At 48.8% G+C, this 22,152-nt stretch overlaps 1 protein-coding gene and 1 pseudogene across 3 annotated transcripts; one reads left to right on the forward strand and one right to left on the reverse strand.

The window, feature by feature from the left end:
• Positions 1-1,592: 1,592 nt before the first annotated feature.
• ROPN1L (rhophilin associated tail protein 1 like) lies at positions 1,593-18,016 on the forward strand. 2 transcript variants are annotated; one of them, XM_081131889.1, is made up of 6 exons: positions 1,593-1,769; positions 2,619-2,789; positions 6,255-6,378; positions 7,687-7,848; positions 14,845-15,020; positions 17,837-18,016. In XM_081131889.1, exons 2-6 carry the CDS (start codon positions 2,659-2,661, stop codon positions 17,898-17,900), a joined length of 657 nt encoding a protein of 218 aa, XP_080988015.1. In that variant the 5' UTR covers positions 1,593-1,769; positions 2,619-2,658; the 3' UTR covers positions 17,901-18,016. The 2 variants fall into 2 exon arrangements, with proteins under 2 accessions (XP_080988015.1, XP_080988014.1); XM_081131888.1 differs by lacking the exon at positions 1,593-1,769 and adding an exon at positions 2,278-2,442.
• Positions 18,017-19,908: 1,892 nt separating this feature from the next.
• On the reverse strand, positions 19,909-20,322 carry LOC308554598 (small ribosomal subunit protein uS8 pseudogene; annotated as a pseudogene). Its single transcript has one exon. The product of its transcript is annotated as a small ribosomal subunit protein uS8 pseudogene (transcript).
• Between the last annotated feature and the right edge of the window lie 1,830 nt (positions 20,323-22,152).

Consider the following 22,152-nt stretch of genomic DNA (forward strand, 5'->3'; position numbering starts at 1 on the left):
ATGAAAAGCAATTGATACACGCAACATGTACAAAGCTCCAAATATGCTGGGTGAAAGTAGACCAAAAATGTACTGTATGCCTTCATTTATATAAAATTATAGAAAATGCAAAGTAACCTCCAGTAGTCTATAGAATAAAGATCAGTTTGGGTGTCGAGAAGGAACTTGGATTTCAAAGGGGCATGAAGAAATGGGGGTGATGAACGTGTTCACTCTCTTAATGGGGTTCTGGTATGACATGTCCACATAAGTCAAAACTTACCAAATTGTACTCTTCAAATTTGTACAATTTATTGCATGATAAATGCACTTCGATTTCAAAAAATAATACTATGTTCATATTGGCTCTGTTGGACCCTTTCATACCTTTTTTTCTCAAAGTGCCACTTTCCTATTTTCTCATTTTTGGCTGATGACTTTTATTCCTATTTCACTGAGAAGATAGAATCAGTCAGAACAGAACTTTTCACAAGTTCACACCCTCTCTGACCCATCACACTCTGTGTTTACGGCTTCAGCCTCTTTCTCTAAAACAGGTCAAACCTCAGGGTCCTTTGCGCTTGTTTGCTGTGCCTTCATATTGTTTATCCAGGCTCTCCCCAACCTCATTTATTTACTAAAGCGTCATTCTTAGGCTTATCTAAAGTTGCAGCTACTGGGGCATTCCTGTCTCCTGCTGTATTTTTCTCATATTTATTAATGTACTATAGGATTTACCTATTTTGTTGATATTTTCATATTTTCCCTCACATGGATGTAAGCTCCAGAGGTTAAAAAACAGCTATTTGGGAATTACTCCTGTATTCCAAAACAGCCCTTGTGACATTCAATATTGTTTAAGTAGAGCAGAATCAAAATTATATATGGTTAAAATGAAACCTGAAAGCCCTGTGCCCTTCTCCAGAGAGAACCAGTCAGTGGTTTAGCATACGTTTCCAGTCCATGCCCTGCATATAAACATACATTCACAGACCCCTTTATCACAGTGCAGGTGACATGCTCCACAGACGCTCCGCAGGGTGCTTGCTTTATATTTCTGAAACACCTTTTTTATGTCGGCACATAAGTAGCCACCCCATTTTAAAATTTTGTATTCTGTGGATGAGACTATGATTTAACTTTTCTGAAAGAACCCACTTTGTTGTATGCTGTAGTAACCATTTTTGTCCATATTACTTTATATATTCAGGCTAGAACTTCTGTAGGACAAATTCCTTAAAGTAAGATTGCTAAACCATCGAAAGTGCCAAATTAACACTCCTCTCTCATCAGTGTGAGATTCCTTGTTTTCCCATATCGTCGTCATCAGTGACTAGTTTCAGTTTTTGCTGATGCTGTTCATTTGAAACCGTGTGTGGAGGAGTCACGGCTGGGGCTTGAAGCCTTTAGGGGGAAGGGGGCTTGTCCCTGGCGGCCCCTGAACGCGGCTCGCTCAGGTTTTCCACCTTCCTGTCCAGGGGAGATGGTCTCGGGGCCTCTCGCGGTCAGTGTGGGTGTCGGGGGCAGCTGGGCTGCCAGCCAGGATGCCCCCCACCAGGGCCCCACCCAGCCTGCTGCCGGTCCGCGCCCCCAGGAGGGAACAGTTCCTTCTCGCCTCCACCCGGAGCTGCTGCATCGGAAGGCGGCTTATTTTCTCCTGCGCTCAACCAGCCGGGCTCAGCGCCCGCCTTAGTTAGGAAACAAGTTAGTCTTTTGGCTGGAAATCCCCCGCTGTCTAAACTCTGAGCTTTTAAACGGAGATCTGAAGGATCAGTTCTCAAGGGGAAACGGTAGGATGAGCGAGGCGGCTGAGGGAGGCAGGGGCCAGATTCCTTCGGGGGCTCGTGCTGGAGGACGGGTCGCCCCGCGATTGTAACCGTGTCCAACGTGGGCGGACCCGCCACCCCTCCCTAAGGCCGAGCTTCACGTAGCTGGAGCAGGGAAGAGGGGGGCGGCCATTGTGAATTCGCCGTTCACAGTCGGCAGTGGAAAAGCGATCAAAAGGCCCCTTCTCTTTTTATTAAAATATTGCTTTATTTTTTATTTTTATTGGGGTGCCATTGGTTAATACCATTACATAGGTTGCAGGTGTGGGTTTCCATGTTACAAGATCCGTATATTGCACTGTGTGCCCACCACCCAAAATCAAATCTGAAAGGCCCTTTTCTACGCCAAACGGTCAGCTCGTGCAGCTCTAAACTATCAACGGTAAAGTTGGGGGGGTGGGGGGTCCGAGTCAGGCTGCGCAGGCGCACTGCCTCCCGAACGCGCACGGGCGACGGCCCACCCTCGGCCCGCGGCGTGGGCGCGTGCGCGGCGCTAGGGGGCGGGGCCCGCGCGCGTCCCGGTTGCCTGGATACTGCCGCGCAACAATAGCGCCGGCGTGCGCTCCCCAGCGGCTGCGTCTGGGCCGCTAGCGGGGGCGGTTGGCCCTCGTTTCGCCAGGAGGCGGGAGAGAAGCGGGTAAGACCACCCGCGGGCCTCCCCGGACCGGCGAAACCCGCCTCTCGACCCGCTCCCAAACCGGGGACAGCGGCCTGCGCCCGGACGCCTGCTCCGGCCCCGTTCCCCCCGCCCGGTCCCAAACCTGGGGGCGGCGGGCGGCCCCAGGCTGACTGCCCGCCCTTCCTGCCCCGCAGCCCCTCGGTCTTCCCAGCGGGTCCCGGTCTGTGGAGAGCGATGCCGCTGCCCGACACCTTGTTCTGCGCGCAGCAGATCCACATTCCCCCGGAGCTGCCGGACATCCTGAAGCAGTTCACCAAGGCGGCGATCCGCACGCAGCCCGCCGACGTGCTGCAGTGGTCCGCGGGGTAAGCCCGGGGCGCGGGGCGGCGCCGGGGGGGCGCCGGGAGGCCGCTTGGCTCCGCGTTGGCGGCGTGGCGGCGACGCCGCAGCGCCTGGGAGCAGCGCCGCCCATTGACCGTGACCGGGAGCGACCGCAGGGTGCGCGCTCACCTCCAAGGAACAGGTCCGTTGTTGGGCGGTGTCTGTGCAGGGAGACTGGATTTAGACAGCAAGGGCATCGGGTGTAAAGTTTCCGCCCCGTGCTGTGTGAAGCTACGACTGCAGCCCCTCTGTTTTACGTGTGAAGTGATAGTGGGGGGCTCAGCCAGAACCCCCCAAGTCGTGCTGGGGGCCTCGGCCCGAGGCTGCGGCGGCTGAGCGCGGCCCAGCGTGGTGCCCAGAGAATGAGCCTTCACGGTTTCTTGCGGCAAACATTGTACTTCCAGGAGCAGACAGGCCTAGTTCTAAAGTTACGGTCAACAGACCTTACACCGTTAATAAAACCTTTTGATTTTACAGGTAAGCGCTTTGCCTTTTTTCGGTAAACAGCCTTCGAAGCTCAATTTTATGATCACAACGATCAGTATAAATTTAAATAAAATGTTTTAGTAACTAGCATATAAAATTTTGCTGACCTCTAAACTATATATATATATACACACATATATATATGTATATATATCTCCAAGGTGAATTATTTTCCTATGACTGCTGTACAAAATCCCATAAAATTTGATGTCGTTAAACAACAGACATGTATTCTCTTACCAGTTCTGGTGGCAGGAAGTGCAAAATTAATTTCACCAGGCTTAAGTCAAGATGTTGGCCAGGCCTTGCTCTGCCGGGGGCTGCAAGGGGAATCCGCCTGTGTGCTCGCCTTGCCCAGCTTGTGGAGCTGCATTCCTCCTGTTTGGCTCCTGGCCCCTCTCCGCCTTTAAAGCCAGTAGGGTGGCTTCTTCAAGTCTCCCTGGGTCTCCCTCATCTAAGGACCTTTGTGATTGCATTTAGGACCCATCCAGATAACACAGGGTAACTTTCCCATCTCAAAATCCTTACATCGTAGGCAAAGTCCCTATTATCACTCAAAATGCAACCCACAATTCCGGGATTAGGACCTAGATATCCTACTGAATCTCCCCTACAAGCTACTACTTGTTAACTGCCCCTTGCCTCTGACAAACACTTTAGTCAATTGCTTCTGAAATAACCGCTCAAGGTTCTTCCAAAAAACTCATGGCCCCTGGTTTTAACCATTATTCAAGCCTAAAAGAAGGTCGTCAGGAAACAAGCAAACAGACAAAGGATAGTCAGGACTCGTAAGATTTATTTGTATTCCAGAAAACACTCTAAGATTTAATCATTTTTATTGGAACATTAAATTATATTTGATAACGCTTTAGAGATAACTATTTTAAACTTCACTTTAATTTAAAAGGCTTAGTGGAGAACTTTCTGAATGTTCCACGCCACTCATTTCTAGAACAGTTTCAGAGTTTAAGAGAAAAAGCAAGCATTGCTCATGAAGCAGTGTGTGTGTCATGGACTCGAGTGTGTTCCAGCTCTCAGAAGATAACCTGTTAGGGTGTTATTCAGAAGAAGGTGAGTTGGTCTTTGAAGGATGTCGTAGGCAGAGATGGGGTAAGACAAGGTGGAGGGTTTTCCGGGAGGAAGACACAGCATATGAACAAAGGGGCTGTGGCAGGAAGAAGAAAATGAAAAATAAGAACAGAGCGGAAAACCAGGGTGCATATGGGAGCGAGTGTGCCGTGGGAGACTCGGGGACATGCAGGTTAGCATTCTTTTCAAATGAGGCTTTCCAGCGGCAAAGGTGGTCCAGCCCCCCCCCCCCCACCACCACCTGTGTGCTGTGCTGTGATGTCGCAGCTAGTCAGCTGTGCCTTATTGCATCATGGAGCAGTTGTGCGTCACGCAGCACGATGGAGGCCAGCATTGGTTAAGTACCAAAAGGCCGTTTTCACTCACATATGCCTCCAGAGAACTAGCAGAGTCTTGCCACTAATGCAGGCCTCAGCTCACTTGACATTATGGAGGGGACAACTTTTGGGTGGTGTATGAGGGAGGTGGGGCCGTAGGATCCTTAGCAGCATCCTGGTTTGTGCCCACTAGATGGCAGTAACATCATCCACCTCCCGTGGTGACGACCAGAAGAGCTCTGGAAAGTGCCAGTGCCTTCTTGGGAAGGGGAAGGACCCTGTTGAGAACCACTGTTCTACAGGCTCTGTCAAGCTTGGGGATGGGTTCGATAGGCTATGAAGAATGAAGCCCCTGTAGTAGGGGAAAATCTTAATTAGGAACAATGTGGCAGAACTTAGCACCCATCCTTCAGCCTGGCGCTTTTGGTCTTAAGGTTCACATTTGTCTTAACTCACTGCTGCCGTCATTTTGACTCTCCCTCAGACCATTAAATAAACAAGACAGGACTGGAGTTGTCTTAAAAGGATGAAAGCAAAGTTGAGTTTGAGAGGTGGAGAAAAAAGGGGTGAGGTATCAAATTTGTTTTGTTTTAGCCTATCAGAAACCTTTCCATGCTTCCTTACCTATTCAGAGATGTTTCCAGTTACTCATATCTTTTAAATTATTACCTGTGGCCCTGGTGGATGATCTAGTGTTCCTTTTCCTGGATATATTGGTTTTCTCGTGGTGTTAGGCATTAGAGGTGCCGCTGATGGGGCTCAGAAGCTGGCCACCTCTGGCATGCTGGCCCAAAGGGGAGTAAGTTTTGCAGAAGAACTTGTCTGTCAACCCCTCCCCCTCCCCACCAGCCAGAGGCTGGGTGTATGCCCCCTCTTGACTTGTTGCCCCAGAACATTTCTGTGCCGTTGCTTGCCCTCAATATAAGCAGCAATATTTGGGGCCCAGAAGGGAACAATTAAGGTAAAAAATATGAAAAAAAACACCCAAAACCAAACCAGGCAGGACTAGTGGGGGTTGGGGAGGGGCGGCCTCTGACTTAGCAGAGTGTCGCAGCCCATTCCCAGTGGAGCTAACAGGACATCCCTGATCTGGGTGCCTTGGAGTTGAATAGGCAGAGATGGCTGCTCTCAAGCCCCTGGAAAAGTAGCAAGGCCCAGTAAAGGGAAGACCAAGATCAGCTGTTAAAGTGGAATGACTAGACCATGACATTGCCCTTGGATACTGTATCCCTCATCTTCCAGCTCCTCTGGCCACATTTCAGGACCACTCGTGATGTTTGCTTGATAAGAACAGCATGTGTGGTGTCTGCTCAGTACTCACAAGACCCCTAAGACAGGGACTGTCATCCCCGGTTGGCAGACAGAGACGCTGAGGCAGCAGAGAGGGTTCAGTAGGAGAGCTGAGTGGAGGAACCGGGACTGACCTGGGCCTCCGGACTCTAGGGCTCTCCTCCCTAATCACTGTTGGACTCAGGGGTTGTTTAAGAAAGCACAGTGATTATTACTAATTTGCTTTTTGTGTATTGATGAGTCTTCAGATATGTCTGTCGTTCTTAGGTATTTTTCAGCTTTGTCAAGAGGAGATCCACTTCCTATAAAGGACAGAATCGAAATGCCCGTGGCCACTCAGAAAACAGACACTGGCCTGACTCAAGGATTGCTTAAAGTGCTGCACAAGCAGGTATGAGGCCGTTTCCGCCAGCTGAGCCCGAGGGAGCCCGGCCTGCCAGAAGCCAGCGCCTCAACCTCCTCGCAAGCTGCGCTCCCTGCCATAAACCTTTGCGCTTCGCTCAAAGGGGAACTCGTTTGGTGCCTTTCTCGAGCTGAAAGAATCCAAAATAGCTGTTCACGATTAGATTGTAGAAAAGTGAAATGTAATGTCTTTTAAGTACCAAATTAAGACGCTTAGATGCTGCTGGGCTGAAAAAAAAGTCTAAAAATATGAAAGCATGACACTTTAGACTTAGCGGTTGCAAATCATTTTTGACTACATGTTTATGAAAGCTCTGTACTTGCTGCGGTGACAGTTGCCCTCAGGAGGCTAGTTTCCAACCCTCCAGACAGCCTGGGCCTGGCCCTGCCCAGACAGCCCTTGTCGAGTCTTCTCCTGCCCCACCTGCTCGTTTTTAGGAAAACGAATTAATAGGAAGTACATCACCCCGCTTGAGGCTTGGCATTCATGGTGATTGGCCTGTATTGCTGAAAATGACACCGATGACATAACCTTGATTTTTAAAGTGACTGGTCCCCATTATACACTAAAAACAATTTATAGTTGCCATACAATATTATGTTAGTTTCAGGTGTACAACATAGTGCCCACCATGCATCTGGAAGTACTGTGCTTCTGTGCCGGATACATCGATTTCTGAAACTAGGATTCTCCATGGCTCTCTGTTAACAGGGAAACAAATACCCATTGAAAGGGGGTAGCTTGGGGAAGGGCATGCGAGTGCCGCCAGAGCCCATCACACAGCCTAGTACTAGCAGATTGCAGAAGTTATCCATTTTCTTAGACTGTTTTAAAACAGTAGAAAAAATAAATTTATTTTTAATTTTAAGATTTCTCCCATGTAGAACTGTTAACATGTTTGTGGGCTTGGAGTTTAAAAGTTTTTATTTTATTTATTGAGGTTAGTTTTTTATTGCAAAGCTTTATAGTCAGATAATAGAGGATCACATGCCCAGCATCGGCATGCCTGTTTTTAAAGCTATAACACTATGCTATATTTGCTTCACAGCCCTTAGTTAAGAAGTAAATTGCTGTCAGGATTGTTGTCAAGCTCTCTGCCCCCCTCCTGGCATGTGTGTCCCTCTGCTGCTCATGTCCACCCTTCCTTCCACAGGGCTAACTGAAACTTGAATTCAGAGCTTACCTGTCCCTGCTTGGGGTGGGGTACTTGGGATATGTTCAAGCATTCATAGCATTATAGTATTTCCTGGATTTTAAAACTTATGTAAATTGTATTATACTGTGTTTTCTAAACAGTGTAGCCACAAGCAATATGTGGGATTAGCCGACCTTGAGCAGAAATGGAAAAATTTGTGCCTGCCAATCGAAAAATTCAGAGCTGTCTTGCAGTTGGATCCTTGTGAACACAAAATAGAGTGGATAAAGTTTTTAGCCCTTGGATGTAGCATGCTTGGTGGGGTACGTACCTAGAAATAGCATATTGATAATTCTGTGTAATCATAGGCCTGGCTGGGAAATAACTTAGGGGTTTCAGTCACTGAAGAAAACTCATTACTTTAGTAACTTTGTGTCAGAAAAGCAATATTTTTCAGATACCTATTGTATTTTTAGGCTTATAGTTATTTTAATTTACAGAAGTTAAATACTTCTAATACCTCAATTTAAAAGATGTTAACAGGAGATAAAACATATGGATACCACTGAAATATATTTAGGTTTTATTAAACCACACATCATTTGGTAAATGGATAATATCTGTTTTCCTAATCTGTGGAGAGAGGCACAGAATTATTTTATACTTTAGTTAAAACCTATTATTAGTAACTAACAGATACAGTACAGCTTTGCTGATGTTAAAATGTAACCCAAGCACTTAGGAGTGAAGATTCAGATGATCCTGCTGTTTCTGAGGTGAGAAGGTTCATGTGCCCAGGAGGTGGGGGTGGGAGGGAGGGGCTGGAGCTGTGAGGACATTGGCAGGACTCCCTGTGGAAGTCCAGAGTCTCTTCAGCTCACGTGTTTGAGTCAATTTGTGAGACACAGGTCGAGTGAAGGGACAGTTACCACTTTAAGCTCTTAAGAGAGGAGGTTGAGAACAGAGAATTTGCTTTACTGAGAGATGAGCAATTTTTTTTTTTTACCCTCACTTCAGTCTTTGGACCCCAGAGTACATAACCGGATAATTCATATCCCTTACTTAATGGTGCACAATCACCTTGGGGCCATGCTTGAGCCTCTCGGATTCAGTTTTAATTTTAATTTTATTTTAAATATACCTTTATTGATTTCAGAGGGAAGGAAGGAGAGGGAGGGAGAGAGATAGAAACATCAATGATGAGAGAGTCATTGATCGGCTGCCTCCTGCGTGTCCCCGACTGGGGATCGAGCCGCAACCTGGGCATGTGTCCTGACCGGGAGTCCAACCCCAATCGCCTGGATCCTGGGTCGACGCTCAACCGCTGAGCCACGCCTGGCTGGGCCAGTTTTGACTTTTAAAAAGTACTTTATGTAATATTACCTGACATGATCACTAACTGACAGTAACCTACCTCACCTGAAGCCAGCTCTCCTGAATCTCACCCTTCCCTGTTATCACATACAGGCCCTGAGAAATGCCTTATTTAATTGCAGTTGGTTTTATCTTTATGAAAAGATAATTGTGTTGTTGTTAATCTTCTGGAATCTTTTTTCATTCCCAATTAGATTTCCGCATTTGTTCATCTGTATCATTACAGACTGCTGCAGATCATCTCCTCTGATGTTTAATGCCCACTGTGGGGGGACACTGCAGTTTACTGCCCATTAATGGCCCCAGCGAGAAACCCTGAAAGCCCAGGAAGCTCAGGTGTCGGGCTGGTGGCTGCCTAATGTTTGCTTCTGTTGTGTAACTGCCCAAAGGCTGTGTTTCTGTCAGCCACAGAGAGGGGGGTCAGCCCTGGTCTAACGATGCTGAGGGCTAGACCCTGGTTGATCAAGTAGGAAAGACCGGCTCAGGTGTCACTGGGAGAGGAGTGGCTCAGTGGGGTGTTACAGGGAAGGCCAAGACGAGTAAATTTAATTACTGGAGAAAATTTCATGTAGCTTTGTTCCTCTAGAACTCTGTGAAATCAAGATACAAAGTTAATATGGAATATTTGAATTAATGTTTTAATTAATGTTTGTGCCTCTAAACTTAGTTGTAAAATTTAGATTTTAATAATGAGAAAGCAGAATATTTCATATTTTGGTATCCATCTTTGTAATTCTATCTTCCTACTGGTAAAAGTGAAGCACTGGATTTAAAACCATAGGAATCTGTTTTGGAAGATGAGGCTCTTATCCAGCTGTAGCGTGGCGCTAGATGGAGGCGTTGTTGAGGATGGAGCCTCAGCTTCTAAACTGCGTGAAGGGACAGGAAACAGCACACAGCCTCTCTTCTTCCTGCGGTAGGTTATGTGGGGTCTAGCTCTGTCCCTTGACTGAGCCACCTCTGCGGGAGTGTTTGCTGTTGGCCCTGGCCTTGCCTCTCTCTGGGCCCCTTCCTGCTGTGGGAAGCCATGGCCACAGCTGTCTGCCAGGACGAGGGTCAGGTGTGCAAGACTCAGGATGGTGGGGGGGTGCTGGCTCCGCCTGGGCCTGCCCCGGCCCACAAGCTGCAGGGCCTCAGTTAACAGCATTGGCGCCCGGGCTGCAGGGCAGGGATGCCCTGGGAGCCAGCTCCCGTGTGGATGCGGAGATTTGCCTACTGATGCCACTGTCCCCTGTTGGCGGGTGGCTTGAAGGTGCTCTAACTTGAAGCTGTGACTTCCAGGAGACGATTCTTGGTGTAGTTTGGCATCTTAGCATTTATCTTTATGCTTTAAAAAAACACCTTTGAAACGGAGGGAATGGAGAAGCGAAGCGAGGTGAATGAGCAGTTTAGAAGGACTGCTGCCTCTTGCGCTGAGGGTTTCTGTAAAGCTGGAATATTGTCTCTCTGCTTCCACGGTGGGCGCTCTTCCTGCTCCTGCGTCCATGGCACCCGCCTGGTGCGTGGCTGATACATTCTCCGTGCTCTGAAATCTCTTAAAAGTCACTCCAGCAGATGAAAAGAATTTAAGGTTCTATAAAGACTAGAGCCCATTCCTTCATTCCTCCATAAATGTGTATGAAGCAGCGCTTTGTGCTGGGCCCTGCTCTGGGTGCTGGTGATTCCAGAGTCCACAAAAGAGGTCAAAGTCCTGCGCCCTGGGAGCGGACCGCTATTATCTCCTCAAGCTCTGAGCTCTGCTCTGGTCATTGCGCTGAAAGCCGCAGGTGGGGGTCAAGGACCTCGTGGGCTGCCCCAGGCAGGTCGGGTGCAGGTGTGCATGCAGTAGTGATAGTGATTCCTTTCCCCTTCCCCAGTGCCTGGTACGCTCACCTGGCCAAATGATCACATATATATGTCACAACCTGTGTCTTTACCTGTCTGCAACACCATCAATGCTCCTATAAAGTCATCATGGACTTTCTTGGTCAGTGAGAAATGGGGGACTTGGTTTGCAATTTTTTGAAGCTCAAAAAATGATCCCCATGCTTAAAAAAACAAAACAAAAAACTTTTGATCTGCTTTAATGCTTAGGATCACTGATGGTGTCACCTGTCCTGGTGGTGGAGACAGTGTCCTGTCTTCCCCATCGCCTTCCATTCAGGTTTCCCCAGTTGGCCTCTGAAGCCTCTTCTGCGATGGCCAAGAAGATTCCTTTACCCCCCTAGGCCAGTGACAAAATACAACTGCCCCCATAAGTGAGGGCCTACAGCCCAGAGGTGTTTGGTAACTGCTCCCCCAGAAGAAGGGGCTGCTCTTGGGTTTCTAGGCTCCCCTGCCCCCAGCACCACTTACCCCATTACTGGGTCTGAGTCTCTTCCTCTGTGGCGAAGAGGAGAGAAGGTGGGGTGTGCTTTCCACTGGACAGTCGACACGTCAGCAGATGCTGGACATCGTGGCCCCTTCATCCCTCTCCTGGGCAATGCCAAGGGCAGTGCGGGCCTGAACAGGCTGGCTTCACTCTGGGATCGTGTCCCAGCCACCTGGAGAATGCGGGTCTCCCAACCTCACCTCCTGCAAGCCCCAGAACCGAATTTTAAATGAGAAATCTTGTGAGGATAAGAAAATGAGATGTAAAGACTGGCAGGCTTTCTAAAAATGAGATTGGGGTTAATTCCACTGTTTGATATTAAGTCTGTCGGCCTCCTGAGCACATCAGGCCACCCCTCAGGAAGCAAGAACTTCTCTGTTCTTATTCTATCTGAAGGGGTCAAAGTATTGTTCTCATTTCTATTTCCATGCTCGATAAAAGGGACCCTTGGGGGTGTGTGTGTGAGGTGGCTCTGTGTGTCGTCATGATAGCAGCTAAAATTCTGAGACTGAAAAATTTCACAGAACTGGCACATGGAAGATGCTCAGGAAATACAGGTGCCTCCACGCCGTGTTTCTCACATGTCAGATGAGGGCTCAGACTCAGCGCTTGGCTAAAAACAAAGTGAGCATGCCAGTCCCCCCCACCCGGGAAGGCTTAGGTACCCAAGAGTGAACCCGCCACGGCAGGAGGGAAGAGGGGGCCACCTGCCAAGGCAGTGAGCAAGCAGCCTGACTACCTCCCGTTTTTTGGAGTTGAGAAATCCGTTTATAGGAAACAACTCACAGTGCAAAACCATGCAAGTTGCTTTATGAATTCTTTACTGCAAATCTTACTGTCAGAACTGTTAACACTGTCATCACACGTTTGCAGGAGGCATCGATGCTAGAATGTTTTGATGTATTTTTTCCTTAAATACCTCCCATCACACAGACCTCATCTGCCTGCTCCTCGCCAGCTGCTGCTTCCTGTCGTCCTTGCTGGGCTCTCACACTTGGCGGCAGGACCTCCTTCCACTTGGGTCAGATATAAAAGCAAGATCCAACATAATGTCTTTGCAAAGTTTCAAGCAAGAAACATGTATTGTGCAACACTTCAGTTTTACCAGGTCCTCTCAGGGAAGTGCAGAAAACAAGGGACCCTTCCGCTGGAGCATCGTGGGGACTGCTCTACACCCAGCATTCCGTCCCTGCCGGCCAGCGGCCAGCATGGGTCCCAGCTGTCGGCCATGGGGGAGCCGCTCTCTCAGGCCTTCATCTCCTTAGGCCCAGTGCCTGGAATCCTGGGAATGTGGCAGCGTGTCTGCCCGTCACTCCCTGCCTGGGTCAGTGAGGTGGAATGTGCTGGTCAGCACTGCCTGCTTCTGGTCCCAGCTGGCTCACTGTAGGCAAGTAACAGCCTCTCTGGGCCCCACTGTCCTCATCTCACGTGATGACCGAGGAGGAAAGGATATGCCATCGGGCTCTCAGACGTGCATTCTGAGCAAGAGCCTCACTTCTGTCGCGCCTTTTCTGCTCCCCCTGCCGAAAGCACAGGTGATTTTCTCGCATGTTTCCTGCGAGAACATGGTTGAGCTCCCGGAGTGTTGGAGAAACAAGCTGCATGGTGTGAGAGGGCCATATGTCCAGGACCTGCAGGCGGCCTTAGGAGCCAAGGGTGGCTGCCAGCCAACACGAGCCAGAAGTGAGGCCCGTCAGTCCCTCAGCAGCAAGGAGATGAGTTCTGCCAACACCCAGTGAAGCTGCAGTTCTCTCAGCACTGGGGCCTCTGGACGAAAACCAGGCCTGGCTCACACCTGGACGAGCCCGACAGGAGGACCAGCTAAGCTGTGCCTGGTCTCCTGACTCACAGAAACTGGCAGATAATGTGTGGTTTTTTGCTTTTTTTTTTTTAAAAAAAAAGGCCCTGGCCTTTTAGGCTCAGTGGTTAGAGTGTTGGTCCCTGGACTGAAAGGTCTCTGGTTAGATTCTGGCTGAGGGCACGTACCTCGGTTACAGGCTCTGTCCCCAGCGGGAGGCAACCAATCGATGTATCTCTCTCACATCGATGTCTCTCTCTCTCCCTTCCATTCTCTCTGAAAAGCAACAGAAAATATAACCTCGGGTGAAGATTAAAAAAAAGACCTGGCTCCAGCCCTTTGCATGTCCCGGAGGACGTCAGAGTGCTGTCCCCAGAGTCACTGCTCCAGTCCAGCAGGTCTGTGTGACCTTCCCTCCACCTGCGGCTTCCCCCGGGACTGCCCTTCGTGCCCATTGCACTGGTTTTCTTCTTGCTCTAAGTGCAGCCCAGAGTCTTCCCTCAGGAGCTTCCCTGGGAGGAAGGCCCCAGTTTGCAGCGTTTGCCCATGAATGTGGTGTAACTGCTACCTCCATGGCTGAGTTCAACCTACCAACATATGATCAACCATCTCACCAAACTCCTGGAAATTTAGCAGCCAGGTCTCAGGAGCCACTTTTGCACTCTGCTGCCAAGCTCTGCGTACGCAGGCTGGACCCTGCTGCTTCTCCAAGGTGCTCTTGTGAAGCCACCAGGGTTGGGACAATTCTAGTACTGAAACCAGCCCTAGTCTTCAACACAGGCGATGGCTCCCAACCCCCAATGCATCTCCTTATTTGGTCATGGCTTGAATGGCTTGAAGGGGAGGGTGGACAGGTCACATGCTCTGGAGGCTTAGTGGTGTAGGTGGAAGGCTTCCCGGAAGATGGGCATTTGGGCTGAAAGTTGAGAATGTCTGCCAGGGTGGGGTGAGAATGACCGATACAAGCAGAGGGAGGGAGCATGAGCGAGATGCATAGTGTGCTGGGGAGGGGGGTATTGTGTTTTCCAGAATTGAGACAAGGCCAGAGCAAGGGCAGGCCCTGTACAGAGCCCAATGGGCAGGTGGGCATCAGCTGGACCCTGCCAACACCCCCTTCCACAGATGGCACCTCTAGTCGATAACAGTTTGCTTCATCCTAGCCAAAGGGTCCAAGGAGACTGAGGACTCTACATTGGCTTAAGAAGTGTGTCTTTAAGGAGGTCAGTTGGTAGAGCATCGTCCCATGCACCGGGAGGTCGCTGGTTCCATTCCTGGTCAGGGCACATGTTTAGGTTTCCGGCTCAATCCCCAGTGGGGGGCATGCGAGAGGCTGCTGGTCAGTGATTCTCATTAATGTTTCTCTCTCTCTCCCTCTCCCCTCCTCTCTCTAAAATCAATAAAAGACTTTTTAAAAGCTCAGTTACAGAACTGACTCTTTAAAAAAAAATTCATTCCCATTTTGATATAAAACCTGTGGATTAAAAATATTTTCAGACCACTTGCATCCTGATGAGACCTTTGCTTTTTAATTCTTTTAAAAAAAAATTTATCTTTATTGTTGAAAGTATTACAGATGTCCCCCTTTTCCCCCATTTATCCTCTCCATCCCCCCTTACCCCCCCTTTTATGTCAAGTATACATTCACCCAGTTCTTAATTTAGATCAAGAACATACTGTACTTTTGGGAGAATTTCTGTAAAATATAATCAAGTGTCTTTTCTGCTGGTATCTTTGCTTCCGATTTTAGCAATTTCAAGCAGTAATTGTCCCCCCTGCCCCTGTTTGTGATGTTTCTAGTCCTTGAATACTGCGATGAAGCACCTGTGCGAGATCCTGACCCAAGATCCGGAGGGGGGTCCTGCGCGAATCCCCTTTAAGACTTTCTCCTACGTCTACCAGTACCTGTCCAGACTAGACTCGGATCTTTCCGTTTCCGACACGGAATCCTACCTCACCTCTCTGAAGGAGAACATGTGAGTATAGCCGCTCCCCGGCACGAGGGCGCACCGACCCCGAGGGAGCTTTCTCCCCCTCACCCTGCACCTCTGATGCATCTTTGATACCGTGGCCCCAGCTCACCCTGCTGTGACGGGAGGGAGAGGCTCCCACACCGGGATGAGATGTCTCCAGGTTGCGTTAAGGAAGCTATGGCAGGAGGCAGCTTTCCTTCTGGGGGATCCGGGGTAGTGTGGGGGTTAAGTTCAGTTCTCTTCACACTTCAAAGGGAGAACATTTATCCTGTCTTTAAGAAAAGTTTATCCAAATTTCTCTCAATTCTTAAGTACAGTATGTCAATTGGTTAAAAATAATAGCATGTTAGAAAATAAGAAAGAATTCATTCCTCAACAATGAAACACAGAAATGGATTTCTGCAGGTGCGGGACATGACTGCAGCCATGGACAGTTTCATTCTCTGTTCCTTACACATCTGTCGGGTGTTGACTGTGCCCCAAACTCTGCTACCTAGGGGGTGCAGAGGAAGAGCAGCCTGGGGAGCAGTGGTGGCACCCCCCACCTGGGATTGTGGCTCTGCAGAGGAGGCTCCCTGAGGGTGGTGTCGATGCCCCTCATTAGCTTAGGGCCAGGAAGCCTGGTGATTATAGAGGAGGGGGCTCTGGGTGAGGCAGGATGGAGCCTGGCTCCCACAGGCTTTCAGCAGGGAGAGAGAGAGAGAGAGAGAGGGAGAGAGAGACTGACTGACACTGACTGATCAAGGCCTTCTTGCACCTCCTGAGCCACCACCCCCAAGTGCCTGTGTGAGGTGTTGTCCCCAAGCCTCACACCTGCCATCTAGAGCTGTATGTCCCCAGCACATGTTCATGCAGTGCCTACTCTGTGCCAGGGAAGCAGTTTATGGATCAGATCACCCTGGGCCCATGGAATTGCAATCCTGGGGACAGCACACGCACAGATACCCAGACAGCCAGCGGGCTTGAGGGCTGTGAGGATGAGAGAGCCCGGGGCTGGGGCCTGGACTAGGAGGAGACGTCCCCTTGGGCTGCTGAGAAGCCCTACCTGGCAGGCCCATCATCACCGCCCAGATGTTCGTCTCTTCCTACTCTCCCTAACCTTCCACGTCTGGGATACTAGAGTGGGCCCAGGACCAACTCCTGTCTTGCTTCCCGCCCTACAGAACCCTGGTTGCCCCCACAGCCCTCACTCCTTGTCCCTTCCAAGCCATTCTCTTTGCTCCGTCCTTCAAAATCGCATCCCCTCTGAGGCCCCTGCCACCTGACTGTGCCTCCAGACTCCATAGTCCACTGTCTTTCCTCTAGTCTGTCATCCACCAGCTTCCTAACCACTCCCTGTGACTCTTCAGGTACTCTGTTCCTCTCCATGTCACTTCTGACACCGTCTGGCCCTTGCATGGCCCAACACTGCCCTCTCGGATCTCTCTCTTGTCTCTTCCTCTGCAGCCACGGTTCCTTCAGTCCTCCCTGAGCCCCCTCACCCCACACCCGTCCCACAGCCACTCCTGCCTTCCTGGGGCCACCCCCAGGCCCTCAGCAGACGCAGCCCAGCCTGCAGCACAGGGCATTGCCAGAGGCATTTGCACCCTGCCCAGCATGTCACCAATGCCTCCAGCCCACCCTTCACACCAGTGACAAGCCACAGGAGGAGGACTGGCATCATCCTACCACCAGACCTGTCAGCCTCCCACATCTGACTTGGGGTCCATCCCCTCTGCCACTTCCCTCCTCTTAAGTGGTGGGAGCAGTCCCCACCCTCATGGAGAGCTCCCTTCACTTGCCTGCCCTGGGATAGCACTGGCTTCCTCCTCCTGGCTGGGCGGACAACTGGGAGCACTGGCTGATGAGATTCCTGGGGGGTGACCATGGGGTAGCGTTGCCAGGACCTACTGGGAGGCTTGGGAAGGCCCTGGAAGGTTAGAGCAGCCCCTCTTTGTTGCCAGAAGGACCCTGGTCTGGTGTGTTCATGGCAAAGTATGTTCTCAAGCCACGGGACTCTACTAAGGTGAAAGTCCAAATAAAATTCTGCTCGCAGATATTTTTTCTTCACTTGGTTAACGGTTCTTCCCCAGTTGTGGACATGAGCTCCAGTGGCCTCCATTCTCCTGCAGCTTGAGGGCAGCAAGGGGTCAGGTGACAGGTGTCTTTCCCCAGCATTCCACTCTTCTCTAGGCGGCCACAGTGTAACTCCCCTGGACCTGTGAGGGATGGTCGCTTTTAACAGTGAAATACGGCTTAGAACCACTACTAACTTGTGCCCCCTTTTGTTTTTAAATATGAGCTCTAAAGACATCTCACTTTCCCCACTGACACTGAAAATCAATGTTGTCAGAGGTCCGTGTTTTTACAGCACATCTACTGATGTTGACAGAAGTTTACTCATGTTCACCATTTTTTAAGAAATAAAAATATCTGTAGATAAAGAGAAAAACCAAAAGATACTATTGTCAGTGCGAAAGTTTCATAGACTTAAGACAGTCTTTGAATTTCACCTGGCCAACTTTTTAAATGGAAGGGTACTTTTGTTAACTAGTGACTAAAATCTGAAGTTGTCAATAAAGAAAAATCTTTAAATATAGTACTGATTTTTTCACCTAGAAATAAATGCTCATTTTTGTACAAAAAATACAATGCTTTAATTTTTGAGATAGAAATTATTGATTAGAGACCATAAATAATTAATTTTGAAGCTAAAACTTTTAAATTATATTGCATTTAAATTAAATTTAAATTAAATTATACTAAATCATATTGTTTCATAAAATTTGTATTGTGTGTTGTGAGAAATTACTAAGTGTGTTTATCTGTTTCCATTTTAGAAACACTAGAAAGAATGGCATGATAGGACTTGCGGATTTCTTTGTTCTAAAGAGGAAAATTTAAAAAAACCTCAAACAGAAAACTCAGAAGACATGCCATTAACACAGAGAAAAACACATTTTAATGTCAAAAGTGCTTTTTAAAACCTTGGCATCAATTACAACTTGTCATTAACCACATGCCCACGTTGTGTGAGTTTTTCTGGTAAGGGAGACTGAGTGTGACCAGTGCGTCCGGGGGGCCTATTTAGTAATTGCTCTTCACTGTGTCCTTGTAAGAACCTTCAAGGCTAATCTTTCCTACTAGTAAATGATCCATTTGAGTAAAACAATCTATTTGGAAGCTACAGAGTAGGGAGGGAGATGGGCAGCTTAAAACTGGCAGCCCTTTTCTTTAATCATTGGAAACTCTTGACCAGCAGGATGCAGGCGCTCTTTACATAGGGCGTTTGCATTTTATGAAGATGCTCTGGCCTATCAGGAGACAGAAAAGGGAGAATTAATATAGTGAATTAGCAGCTTCCCCTCAGATGGGACAGTGAAGGAACAGAGGACTTAGGAGAGCCTCCCCGATCCCAAGGCGGGACCTGGACTTCACGGTGCAGAGATGTCCTGGAACCCTCGAGGTCTGCTGGGCTCCCCGGGTGAACAAAAAGTGGGGCCAGAAGCTGGAAGTGACGTGTGTTCTGCCCCTCTCCCCTTGAGTGCCCTTCAAGTGCTAGACTGTTGCCAAAGACGAACATGGAACTAGCTGGCAAGGAGCTGTGAGGTATAAAGGCCACGAAGAAGCTTGTTTGAACACGCAAGTCCGCGGGGAATGTGGACCCTGGGTGGTGGTGTGTGGGTGCAGGTTCATCGGTGGTGGCATTCACCTCCCTGGTGGGGAATGTTGACAGCCGGGGAGGCTGTGCATGTGTCTGCAGGGGGTGTAGAGAATGAAGAAGGAATACGTGCCACCGTGCGAGTACCCACCCCGTTGTGAACAGGCTCTGGTGTCTGTCCCTTGTCTCAAAAGGCAGATCTTTTTTTTTTTAAATATATCTTTTATTGATTTCAGAGAGAGGAAGGGAGAGAGAGAAACATCAGTCATGAGAGAGTCATTGATCGGCTGCCTCCTGCACACCCCCAACTGGGGATCGAGCCCGCAACCCCGGGCACGTGCCCTGACCGGGAATCGAACCGTGATCTCCTGGACCCTAAGTGGATGCTCAACCGCTGAGCCACGCCCGGCCGGGTGAAAAGGCGGATCTTAAGAGTGACTGTCATGGAATTGGAAATAGAATTCCCTTAAAAAAACTGTAGTCCCCAAAATTATTTTTGTTTGATTTAAGGTCCCGTGAGGGTCCTAAAGTCCAAACAGAGAACTGACAGAAACATGAACTGGCCTTTGTTTAGTTGGTGCGACCTGAACACAGTATGTCATCTCTCGGGGGGTGGAGGGTGGGGGAGGGTGCTGACTTGCAAATTCTATTTCTGAGGGTGAACATACATTGCAACAGATAGATCCAAGCTGCGTTTCCAGAATATTTCGCCTCAGCTCTGAATCAGCAGAGTTGGAGGTGGATGTCCACCCCATTCCTGTCCCCTTCATGCTGGCCCGGTAAAGAGGGAGTGAAGAAAACCAGATGGAGTTGGTAGAGCTGAGCTGGCTTACGGTGGAGTCTGTACAGTCAAGCTGGCAAAACTGGTTCAGACCAAATGTGCCAAAGCACCAGGAAATGATTTTATTCTGCTTTAGCCTGAGGACTTAAAAGTCTGAACTTTTCAGTTGTGCAGCAATGCCTGGGGATATATAAATTCCTGTAGATTACCCTCTGAAGGGTTTGGAAAGAGTGTTCAAGTGTCCAGACCACCTGACATCCATTATTTAGACCACTGGCCACCTGGAAGATCACCATCTCAGACCAACCCCGAGGCTAAGCAGGACTGACTCTTGCCAATGATGTGCTTTTTACTACAAGGACCCTCAGCTTTTTTCTTCAGACTACTCTGGGTGTTACCTGGTGGTAGTTTTGATTTGCAAATCCTAAGACCTCTGAATAAAACTCATTTTTTTTGTCCATTGAGGTGTGTTATTTGCACGTATGTATTACATCCCCAGAAAAAGAGCCCAGGATCTTCCCTCCCGTGTGTGTGCGTCTTGCTTCCTCATGGTCCATGATGCCTGCGGAGGCTGCCAGTGCAGTGAAACCAAGCTGATGGGATGGAAGCAGGCTGTTCTGCCATTTTTCTAGATCTTTGAGCTGCACCTCAAATCTGGGGCGGATGACTCCGCACTTGTCCAACCTGCCTGTGAGGTTCACAATTTCCCCAGCTCTGTGGTCATCAATGATTTCAAATTCACCAATGTAACCAGGCTTCATCATCACAGTTGGAAACCAGATCATGACTTTGGAGCACAGCCTAGTAAGAACCTGGCGTTTGCCTCTCTCTTCGGCATTGTTGATACTCTTCAGAGCATCAGCGAGGACATTCATGGGCACCATTCTGGTGGCACAGAGAGATGTACATAGGAGGAACTCTGTCATTTTCGAGTTTAGCAAAGCTGCCTAATTCATTTCACTTGGTCAACACCAGCGAGGGATACGGAGGCAGCCCTTCAGGTCTGACCCCACATGGAGATCTTGGTGCTCTGTTTCTGTGGAGTCTTCCTCTGGGTCACTCAGCTCAGCTGTAGCCCAGAGGCTCTGTCCCTCTGCTGACTGCCACCACTGTGGTCCCAAGTACCCAGAGAGGCTGGGCTCCGTGGAGGTGGAAATGAACCAAGCAGAAGGGGGGAGGCACTCTTCTGTTCCATTTGTGTCAGGAGCCTCCAGGATCTTGCTGTAGCGCCTAATTAAGGCACTATGCTGCTCTGTGCCCAAACTGGATAATTTGCTCTCCATCAACTAGATTTTCAATATTCAGACAGAGGGCCTCACCTCATTAAAAAGAACACGTTTCCTTTCTCATGCTGAGTTGGATTCTTCCTGTGATATAGTCGAATCATTTTTGTTCTCCTTTAGACCCAGTTTTTCTTTTAAAAAGAGCCATAGGAAGTTTGGCTTTCAATTGGATTGTTACCTGTCTTTGGGGAGCTCACTCAAATGGTTTAATAACTACAAGCTTTGTTGCAAGTATCATTAACTAGTCAATGTGTTGGATAAAATAAAGCATTCAAGTGACTGGGTTGTTTGAACAAAGGAGCTTGAGAGGGAGGCCAGCAGAAACACTCCTTTGCTGCAGGGAGACTGGGGTGGGGTCCACTAGGACCCGATGGGACTGTTAGGGGCTCGGGTATGAGGGACCAAGCCCTGCACACACACCGAGAGGAGACAGATGGCCCACAGGGATTCAGCACCTCAAGATACAAAGATTTTTCTAATTAAAGGGACTTGAAAAATAGACTTTGACAATGATGGAGATTGAGCATTAAAAAAAAAATTCCCTGGCATTTGTGAGGTGTGGGTTTGGAAAATATCTGCTTTTTCTTGATTCAGGGGAGTGAATTGGGGGAAAACAGGACTGGAAAAGCCAGAAGATGCTAATCAGCCGATAGTGACCTTGGCCTCATGACTTTAAGAATTGTCTGTCCCATTGAAGTTCATGTCCAAAGTCCTTGTCCCTGCAGGGGCAACTGACAAATTATTTGGTTTTCAACCTAACTCTTTGTCAACTTCTGTATTTTTCACCTTTAAAGAAACAATTAATGAATGATTATATAAATTAATCATCAAGTTTGATTTTGCTGTTTCCGTAATTTGCAGCCTATGATGGGTTTTCAATCCTTAAACATTTCATAGGTCTTTGAAACACTTGTTAGACCTGAGGCTCTGAGTCTTAGCATTTAAAAAAATGAAAGGCATTCAGACATTCCCTAAGGAAAATCCTGACTCCATCATGTTGTTTTGCAGAATTTGTTCTCCTTGGTTATTGAAGTGGATTCTCACCAGAGGCCCAGGAGGTGGGCTGCAGAAGCATAATTAATCCCCTGTTCTGAGGGACTGAACCAGAACTAAGGGGGTTCAGTCCTTCCCCAGAGCTCAGGCCACCCACCTAGCCTCACACTTCTGTTCCTCTGGACTCTCCCCACATCAAACAACATTCCTAGTGTCTGTTCCATTTTCCTGGCGCTGGCTGCCCATGAGGTCGGAAGACCCAACAGGTGAAATAAACTGAATGGGTGCTGGTGTGTTAATGTGCCCTCTTTCCATGAATGGCTGGGTTTTTCCAGATGCCTCATGGATAGTTGGTATGTGACCCCACTAAGATGGAGCAGAGGTCCCCTACTTCTCAGTGCTGAGATGGAGCCAGCTGACCTGGGATAGAGGATGGCT

This window comes from Miniopterus schreibersii (assembly GCF_964146895.1).
Source record: "Miniopterus schreibersii genome assembly, chromosome: 3".
In the NCBI taxonomy this organism is placed as follows: Eukaryota; Metazoa; Chordata; class Mammalia; order Chiroptera; family Miniopteridae; genus Miniopterus; species Miniopterus schreibersii.